Source organism: Lichenostomus cassidix, chromosome 4 (assembly GCF_008360975.1).
Source record: "Lichenostomus cassidix isolate B80296 chromosome 4, HeHo_3.0, whole genome shotgun sequence".
NCBI lineage: Eukaryota > Metazoa > Chordata > Aves > Passeriformes > Meliphagidae > Lichenostomus > Lichenostomus cassidix.
Window position 1 is genome coordinate 29,494,895 of NC_139484.1, and position 10,093 is coordinate 29,504,987.

The 10,093-nt window shown below is 44.2% G+C and overlaps 1 protein-coding gene across 2 annotated transcripts; it reads left to right on the forward strand.

Moving 5' to 3' along the window:
* The first annotated feature begins 3,624 nt into the window (after window positions 1–3,624).
* On the forward strand, window positions 3,625–9,456 carry NPY2R (neuropeptide Y receptor Y2). Of its 2 annotated transcripts, XM_085058566.1 has the most exons (3): window positions 3,625–3,935; window positions 5,756–5,833; window positions 6,878–9,456. In XM_085058566.1, exon 3 carries the CDS (start codon window positions 6,908–6,910, stop codon window positions 8,063–8,065), a length of 1,158 nt encoding a protein of 385 aa, XP_084914692.1. In that variant the 5' UTR covers window positions 3,625–3,935; window positions 5,756–5,833; window positions 6,878–6,907; the 3' UTR covers window positions 8,066–9,456. The 2 variants fall into 2 exon arrangements, with proteins under 2 accessions (XP_084914692.1, XP_084914691.1); XM_085058565.1 differs by lacking the exon at window positions 5,756–5,833 and having other exon boundaries at window positions 3,870–3,935.
* Window positions 9,457–10,093: the final 637 nt, after the last annotated feature.

Sequence of the window (10,093 nt, forward strand, 5' to 3'; positions counted from 1 at the left end):
TTTCCTGCATATAGTTATATCATATTACTGCCTTTGAAAAAGACAAATAAGTAGAACTGCAGCTGTGAGACTGAATCTAAACAAAAAGGGAGCAAGAACAGTTTATAAAGCTATTGCAAAATGTTTACAGGTCTATATAAGTAGAAAATTCACTCCTTAGCTATTTTTCTCTGACCTTTTAAGCAAGAAAAGTATTTTTTTCTATATAATTTTACACCATATGATCTCTGTGTGGGTTCCATTTAAGAGATTCATGACAGATATTTTTTCTCAAGGTCAGGTTTTAAGTTTTTTTTTTTTTCCATTTTATTTTTAAGAGATTTTCTGTGTTGTGTAGAACACTTAAATACCTGAAATCTCATTCATTCTGGAAAATCTGTGTGAGTAAGGACTGGCAGAGTTTGGGTCAAGTGAGTGGCATGCAGCACAGCACTGCTTTTAAAGGTCAGTGATCAAGGGGCAGTGGTTTCTTTTAAATTCAACCCTTGCAGTAAAGAAAATAAGGAAAATGATGTCTGGGGACAGGAGACGGGACAGCTGCTGCTTTTTCTTGTTGATATTCATCAAGCCTTATTTGCCATTTCAGCAAATCCGATGTTGGACAATTTAATGGACAAGGATTGGCAACTCTTCCTTAGTTCTATGATTCAAGCAAAAGTGATTACTGCTTCAAGTCTGGGCACTAATTGCAGACCTCTATTTTGCACTTGAGAATTGGTAAACTTATGAGAAGCTGGCAGAAATGTTTATTGTTCCATCTGAAAAAAACCCTTCATGTTGGACTGAATTTGACATGGCAATTGTCTAACAGTAAAGACAGTTGAACAGATACTGCCGGAGGCAAACTATGTAAATCAGATATCTCACACCCTGCCATACTTCCCTAAGTGTCATTTACAGCAGAAACAACATAAATCTGACAGGCTTTTTTCTCAAGCTGTTAAGCTATGTTATCTAATTTCATCTTAGTACATATACATATTCACAGCAAAAGCTCATTTATAGACTTGCCTTAAATAGGAAGCTGAGATTTAAAGTTCATGTGGCTCATTTATTTAGTTCAAGTCAATTTGCACAGTCTAACTTCACAGTCTCTATCAAGACATAGCAAGAGTGTAGCCAACAGGTTGAGAAGTGACTATTCCCCTCTATTTATCAGTTGTAACACCACATCTGTGGTCACAGCTGGGTTCAGGTTGGGACTCCTAGGGCTAGAAAGATATTGACAGAGTGGAGTAAGAGCATTAAAGAGACACCAAGATGATCAATCATAACATTCTGAGCTGAGCTACATAACATTCAAAACGGTGTTGAGGGAACCAAATTTGTTCAACCATAGGGAAGTCAAGGCTGAATGGAAATCTAACTGCTGTTCACAGCTACTGCAAAGAACACAGGGTTAGGACAAGATGCATTTGGGACAACCTGGAACACGGGAAATTCTCAGTTGATACAAAAATATTTGTCTTACTGTGAGAGTTGTTGGCAGGACAGCCTGCCCAGTGAGGGCAGAATCTCTCACTCAGAGATACTCAAAACTCTCCCGGAGACATGGCCTGGGACAACTTTCTGCATCTAGACCTGCTTTGAGCACAAGGCTGGGCATGAAGATTTTTGGAAGTTCCATCCAGCACATGGTTCCGTGATTCAGTGACTCATGGTTTATAGGATGGAAATCCAACTGCACACAAAGTAATGTATCTGCAGCTGCTTTGGAGGTGATCACCCTGCAGCACATTTCATATTGAACAGCCCATTTGCTACTTGACTCTGTCTGCCCTTGATGTTAGTGTTTTTATGGCTTTTGGTTCAAGGCAGTGTTTATTAAATTCCACTATTCCAAGCCATTAAATTCCACTATTTTATGAGCAATAAAAAGTGCTGTTTTTTATTAGAAATGCATTTCCATTAAACATTTCAGTTGTGCCTGAACACAGAATTGCCTTGTAACAGGAAATGATGCCTTCTTTCTCTTGCATGGGAAGCCAGTCCTTACTGGCATAGCAACATCTAGGAAATTGCACCACTTCTTGAATCCTTCATGGAGACTGGAAGTTTAAGTAAGGAAGAGCCTTCCCTTAGCTATGCAATCCTGAGCTGGTCAGACTGTAAAGATTTGAAGCCTTTCACTACACTGTCCAAGGCTTGAAGAGTAGCAAAAATACATTAAGTTAGAAAGAGTGTGCAGAGCAGGGCACAACAGCAACACCCCTGGGATCAGTGGAATGCCACTGCTGACTACTTGTCAGAGAAGGAAAGGCAAGGATTGCAGGCTGTTATGGCCATGTATTATACAAGTGCTCTAATTACTAAAACTCATGGCATGCATTTATGTCTGTTGATAGATCAAAAAAAAAATCCTACAATTGGATTGACTTGGGAAATGAATAAACAGGGGTAGGAGAATTGGAACTCCTGGCTCTTTATTTAGTCATCAAAGAAATCTATTTTGCAACAAGCTAGGGGCATTCCATTAACAGCCTCAGAAGTGCTGAAGGACTAAGAGCAAGGCCCTTCCTGAAGAGATAGCCTGAATTAGTAAAGATCCAAGGGGGTTCTCAAGACATGTTTTGAATTTCAAAAACAGCTCTAAATCACTGACGCTACTCCTTGATGCTCCCTTAACATTCTCTGCTGTTGATAAGGGCATAATTCTGAGCTACAATGAAAGCAAGGAGCATTACCTTTAACAAAGGAAGCGCTTTGGTATTGAGTCTCCTTTAGAAGAAGGCGAGAACAGAAAAGAGAAGATAATGTTGCTGATCCCTGAAACTACCTTAAATATGAATGCAAATTTACCTAAGTGACAAGGAAGTTAAGGAGTATTCCTATTCTGGAGAGCAGCTTCTATAAGGTAAGGTTTGGGAAGAGAATTGTTTTAAGCATCTGTGCTACAGCCACAGAGAAAGCAAAATCTCCTAATTCCTATTCTTGGGAACTACAACCAGGGCTGAAGCACCTTTTGGTAAATCAGGTCCCCCAAATATGCACTGAGAAGACAGCCCCTTGAATCTCAGAAGTTTTACCTAGAGAGAGGCTTCAGACACGCAGCAAAATCCTAAGCAGAACCTATTGATGGATTGATTTAATGAAGGCGGACCATACTAGAGGCACAGCAATGCTGGTTGGCACTAGTCCACAGTCAAGCTGGCTGGCAGGAGAGCTGTTTTGAAAGGTTATTGATAGAGAACCAAATAAAAACAGCATCTGTTGTCTTTACCTTTCCAGCCTCGTAAATAAATATGAAATATTCTGCTCTTGACAGATATGTAAATGCTTTATTCATCCTTACACGTGCTCTGGCAACAGCCACATCTGAGGATCAGAAAATCCGTGCAAGCTGCGGCGCTTGTAAGCAAGGATTTCAGCAGCTGTTCGGAGCAAAGGCATCCCCTTTACGCTGCCAGCTCGGGCACGACTCGCTCTTTCTCCAAGTCGCCGCTTCATGCCGGCAGCGCTGCCGCCGCCAGCTCCGGAGTGAGCGCCAGCCGCACATCCCGATCGCAGCCCGCCGCTCCCTCCGTCCTTCCCCCGCCCGAGCCCGGCGGGAGGAGCCGCGCCGCGCCCCGCCCGAGCCCTTCCCCGGCGGCGGAGCCACCCCGCCCAGCCCGTCCAGCCCGCCCAGCCCTCCCGGCGTGCGGGGGCTGCCGCCGCCTCCAAACTTTGTACGGGGCGAGCGGCGCTGCGGGCCTGCCGGGGGAGAGCGGCGGGACCCGAGCCGGGCGGGGCAGCTGCCCCACTGCGGGGCGAGGGGCTCCTATCCGCTTCGCTCCGCTCCCTGCCCGCCTTGCCCTGCCCTGCCCTGCCCTGCCCTGCCCTGCCCTGCCCTGCCCGCCTTGCCCTGCCCTGCCCTGCCCTGCCCTGCCCTGCCCTGGCGGAGCGGCTCCTGGGCAGCCCCGGCCGTGCCGCGCTCGCCTGCCCGGCGCGGGAGCAAGGTAAGGACGGGGAGCAGGGACGGAGCGGCGCTCCGAGCTCGGGGCGGCGGCGGGATCCGCGCAGCGCCGGGCACGGGGGTCTGCCTTCGGGATGAGTATCTCCTCCCGGGCGCGGGTGTTTCCTCCCGGGATAGATGTCTGCCCTCGGGAAGGGTGTCTGCCGCCGGGATGGGTGTCTCCCCCCGGAGCGGCTCACGGGGGCGGGAGGGCAGCGGTGCCGCATCCCCGAGGCGCGTTCGCTGCCACCTTCGCCTCCGGCAACCCCAGCCCCTTCCCCAGCGCAGGCACTGCGGTCCTGATGGGAATGCTGCTTGCTAATGTAATCACGTATTCCGCCCTTTTTGCTTACTTGCTCTCAGAACCGATGTAAATCCTCTCTGGGCCTTTCACGGCCGAAAGTTAGACGCGATTTGATGCCTGACCGTGAGGATCTGACTGATGGGGGGGAAAAGAAACTGGAAAAAAGCCCCAGTATGGTGCAGTATGCAAGGTGTGCCAGTAAATGTTATCACCTGGAGAGTCTATACCAAAAAAGAGCAGAAAGGGTCCTGTCAAACACTACCTGGAGTGCCACTTCAGTTTTATCCCCTTTTTTTGAAAGCAGCTGATATTTTGGCCACATAACAGTCCCACTGACAATGTCAAACTTGTCCAATATATTTCATCGCTTGTTGACACACCTGGTCATTTCTGCTTGAAACCATGGCTGTCCCTTCTTTCTCCCTCAGCTTTGTCTTATTGACAAGACCAAAGCATCTTTCATCAGCTTGAACAGGGCAGTAACAAAATAAAAGTGTCAGAACAAAAGAAGGCTTTGCTAAAAAGAAGGAGTTGCAAGTAGGAATCAACAGAAAGTCAGCGACTAGAGAAATGGGTGAAAATATTTTTGGGGAAGAAAAGGATGCTGTGTTATTTGGCTGGGCTACATCCTTCTGCCTGGATTTATGGCAAAGAAGGGAAAAAAAAAGAAATTTGTCAGCCTTCTTGCCGTTCTTCTGTGTGTAGACATGACCTGCTCTTATTTTGCTTGGAAGAAAATTATGAGATTTTGAAGCATCTGACTGTCCTGGGACCTCACCAAATCGCTACTGTAATAATATATGGAAGTGGGTGTAGGTACAGGTCAAAGGAAAATGGTCATCAGAGTTCTGAACTTCTGCATAGCCTCGACTGTGCAAATGTGGTGGATCTCTTACATTTTTAACCTGGTGGACTAAAGGTGTATTGATAAGGAATCTCTTCCTGACATCCATTCCTTAGGCTAGTACTGAAAACTGATTATATTGCGGAAATCAGCGGGGTACACCAGTATGAGCAGCTGGCACATCTCAGGCTTACACTATTAACTGTTGAGTAAAGTAGGCTAAATAGTATGGCATAATTCTGACCTGTTTAGCGGGGGGGAAAATGTCTTTCAATTCGTGCAGCCGATCTGTTGCTCTTGCAAAAATAGCTTGCCCTGAGAAATTCTTTGGGATATTGTGTGGGATAGAAGCAAGCAAAAAGGGCTCAGTCTCCTGCTGGTAGACAACCCTCCTTTCTCAGTCTGGAAACCATACTGAAAGATGTCACTCACACATAGTTACTGGGAACAGAGGTAGGGGTGAAAACATACCCTGTTCCTCTGAAATGTTTCTCTGAAAATGGTGGGAACTAAATTGAACTGATTAAAAAAGAACAAGAATTTTTAAAAAGCCGTGTTAATGCAAACATTAATAGCTAGGCTGTTTCTTTAGGCAGACTTGAATTTTGGAAGGGTTAAGCTATGTGTACTACAAGGTGGCAAGATAGTGACAATTCTCTACTCTTGCTTTCCTTAGGGAAGATATGAATGGGGAAGTAGACTGAGTAACTTGGGTTTGGCTTTCTCCTCAGTGGTGAACAGTGGTGTTTTATTGGTAAGTGTGCTTGGCACTGTCAATTTCTTAGTATTTTCCCAGGCCAAGGAAAGGAGTCCCCAGGTTCACGATTCTTGGTTAGCATGCCACCCATTTGGATGGGGGCATTTACTTTTTCACGTTGGACTGAAGTTCAAGTCAGCAATTCATTGTAAACTGTTCATATATTGTGCCTACTGAAGTCTTAGGGTAGCGCAGAATTCGGCTCAGCCTGTGCAAGGAAGGAAAAAAGTGTGATTTTTATGCCAGTGGTGAAATTCTTACTGACATCAGCAGGAGAATGATTTGCTCTTCCCCTATGACTGCAGTCAAAAAGGAATGCCTGATTGGCAGCCTCCAAGGAGCTGTGTTTTCTGAAACATCACACAGAAAGGAAATATTATGTATAACTGTGTTTCAATTGTTTCTTGAGTTGATTTTAGCATGAACAAGTTACACAGTCATTTCAAAGAAATGCTGTTATTTCAGTTCTATTACACTGGTATTTTTATTTGCCTCATGGTACAAACTGTTCTAAAAGGAAGTTTCTTAAAGAAAGACCCCAGTAGTTAGCTCACTGGTATTAAGGAGGAGCATAAACCTGTAAGAATTCAGTAACTATTTTAAGGAAACACTTTTCATTAAGGAAAAGCTGGAAGATTATTATGCTAATAATAGTCTGGATGGTGCTGTTCCATGTAGAATTCCCATAGATATTACTGGAAGATTTGTGCTAAATCAGCACTAGTTTTAGGTAGTGGATTGTAAAAAAATTATATGCTGCCCAGCAGGATCTTAATCCTTCTGCATTTACTTAGTCAAACTTTGTCTTTGGAATGCTTTTGAAATCTGTTCCAATTTTCAGCAGGAGTCATGCCTAAATAACATTACTGGATCAGCCTTCAAAATGTAAGGGCAAAAGAATTTAAATATAGTAGGACAGATCTCTTAATCCTGCAATGTAGCATGTGGGTTAGGAAAGAGATGTAGCTTTAGCTCGTTGATTTTTGTCTTAGCCTGTGTGGACCAATTTCTCCACTTGTTCTTGTACTGTTTTGTTTTCAGGGGCAGCTCTGTGTTCAGGCTGCTGCAAGGATGGGGCCCCTGGGAGCGGTAGGAGAGGAAAACCAGACAGATGAAATGAAAATGGAGCTGTTCACTAAGCTGTACTTGACAAGATACACCACACCACTCAACGAATTGGCTCTGGACCCTAAACCAGAACTGAAGGACAGCACAACACTTGTTGAAGTGCAAATAATTCTCATCTTTGCTTACTGCTCCATCATCCTGCTGGGGGTGATTGGGAACTCCCTCGTGATCCACGTGATCATCAAATTCAAAAGCATGCGCACAGTGACTAACTTCTTCATTGCCAACCTGGCAGTGGCTGACCTGCTGGTGAACACGCTGTGCCTGCCCTTCACTTTGGTTTATACTCTCCTGGGCGAATGGAAACTCGGCCCGGTCTTGTGCCACCTGGTGCCATACGCCCAGGCCCTTGCCGTTCACGTGTCTACGGTGACTTTGACCGTGATCGCTCTGGATCGTCACCGCTGCATCGTCTACCACTTGGAAAGCAAAATCTCCAAGCGAATCAGCTTCCTCATTATAGGAGTTGCCTGGGCGGTCAGTGCCCTGCTGGCAAGTCCTCTGGCCATCTTCCGTGAGTACTCCTTGATTGAGATCATTCCTGACTTCAAGATTGTAGTGTGCTCTGAGAAGTGGCCAGGGGAGGGGCAGCTCAACTATGGCACCATCTACAGCATCTCCATGCTCCTGATCCAGTACGTGCTGCCCCTGGCAGTCATCTCCTATGCCTACATCCGGATCTGGACCAAGCTCAAGAACCACGTTAGCCCTGGGGCGGGGAATGACCACTATCACCACCGGCGCCGGAAAACCACCAAGATGCTGGTGTGCGTGGTTGTGGTGTTTGCTGTCAGCTGGCTGCCCTTTCATACCTTCCAGCTGGTCAGTGACATTGACAGTCAGGTGTTGGACCTGAAAGAGTACAAACTGATCTACACAGTGTTCCATGTCATTGCCATGTGCTCCACGTTTGCTAACCCCCTTCTCTATGGCTGGATGAATAACAACTACAGGACGGCCTTCCTCACGGCCTTCCAGTGTGAGCAGCGGCTGGACTCCATCCACCCCGAAGTATCAGCAGCTTTCAAAGCCAGGAAGAAACTAGAAGCAAAGAGGATTCAGTTCCCTGGGGACTCTTTCACACAACCTACCAATGTCTAAGATGTCTGACTTTGAAGAAGAAATGCATATGTTGTGGACAAAGGGAAGAACCCATTTTGATATGTGCATTTTTAATGCATAGTTTTATCCATAAATGGTGAAAGAACAGTAGCAGAAAAGTCAAGGCAGGTGTTATAATTTGAGGGCAGTTGATGAACATCAAGGGTATGTAACTATACAACTGCAAGGAAGTAAAAGGGAGAGGCTTTGTTTGTGGCTGTCTCTAACAGGGCTGTCTCTAACCCTTCCATCCCTCCCACATCTTCTTGAGAAGCCTAAATGACATGGGCAAGGTTTGCTGGTTTTGCTGAAGGAAGGCAAACAGCTGATTTGCAGCACAGGAATATTGATGGTGGGAGCAGGTAGTTTTTATATTGCATGTGGAGATCGGGGAGAGCAGAAATCTGCCAGGAGAAAGAAGCCTGTCTGCGGGGGAAATCAGCTGTGCAGGTCAAAGCTCAAACTTTTCAGGCCTCTTCTCTCCCACAAACATCTTTTGCAAAGACAAGGGAATTAAGAAGAGAAATATGTTAATTTTTTGACTTGTACTAGAGTATTTCAAACCACAGAATTTGAAATAGATTAGGGGGTGAAAACAGAAAAGAGAAAAGAAAAACCAAACCCACTCAGACACCAGATTCAATAAGAGGAAAGATCAAGTTTCTACATAAAATGAAATGCGGGTTTTGGTCAGTCAAATGGGTAAAAAGTCATTCCTTAAAAATTGGCAGTTGCTATGCTGGTGAGAAAATCACGAGCCTGTGACTTGATCAGTCATTCCCTGCAGATTCCTGCCTTTCATTCTGCTCTGGGAACAGCTCACAAATGCAGTGCTTTAAAGTGGCATTTGAGGGCAGGGAATGCAGGCTCAGGTCTTCTGTGAGCACTTAATAAACAGCTAATATTTTCATTTTCAGGACCTGCTTAAATGTCTAATGTGTTATTAACTCCACAGGCTTTGAATTGTTGCTGCTTCTGCCTGGATAATAAAACAGCAGATAATTTTGATCCTCTGGAAAGGCTGCTAGATGGTAAAGTGCTTTTCCTTATTGTGGTTTTATGTCACATACTCATCTCGTCTTGGAGCTTTTTCCATCTTTAGCCTTTGTAAAAATTAAGAACCTTTGAATGACTGTAACCTAATAAGAGTATGCTATGTTTATGTGATAACTTATCAGTTATTCTGCATGCTGTAGTTAATAGTTAAATTCCTTTTTGCTCAGGTATAAAATTTTAATCTGTTTACCGTGTTGTACACAGCAATGTTCAACTCTTCTATGTCTTTGTTCAGCCTCTTTGAACTCATTAAAGAGATGAAGAAAATTTCAATCCATGTTTATTCCAAGCTGCCCTGTTGCTTATCTAGAATAAAAACAAGTGTGAGGCTTTCACTTGGAGTCTATTTTGACAGCTACATTTCAGCAGCCTCCTTTTTTCTCCCCATGTTTTGTTGTTCCTATATTCATTGTGGTCTCTCTCACAAATTAAAACCCAAGAAAACTCCATTACTGAAATATTCGCAATGTAATTAATAGTATCAGGTCTTTATCAAGCGGAGAAATTAATCTTTGTGCATTCAGTATTTGGCACCATTGTTTAAATATCCATGAAATCATTTGGAGTTGGATTTTCATGAGCAGAAAAGGGACATCTAGAGAATTAGCTAGTGTTTACTCAACCAGGAAAAAGTATCCATCATTCTTAAACATTTTTACAAAAATAGATTAATTCTCTGTCATGTTCAGGACATGATATTGCCCACAAGTTATTTTTGTCTGGCTATTAATAATATCCAAAATGTAAGCTCAAAACTCTTAAGGGTGAGGAAGGATTATAGAAGTGTGCAATTATTATGGACATCAATCACATGTATCACTTGACTCTGAACCCTTCATCAAAAGTATTATTACTACAAATAGCCTCCTTTATTTAAAACGCAAATGGTTTAAAACTTCTGTTCCAACTCCTTTAAGCCTGTTAGAGTGTGGTATATAGACAGTTTTGAAGTAACCATGACAGTGTATGCAA

Coding starts and splice junctions, on each gene's coding strand:
- NPY2R (XM_085058566.1), top strand. CDS start 6,908: ATGGGGCCCCTGGGAGCGGTAGGAGAGGAAAACCAGACAGATGAAATG.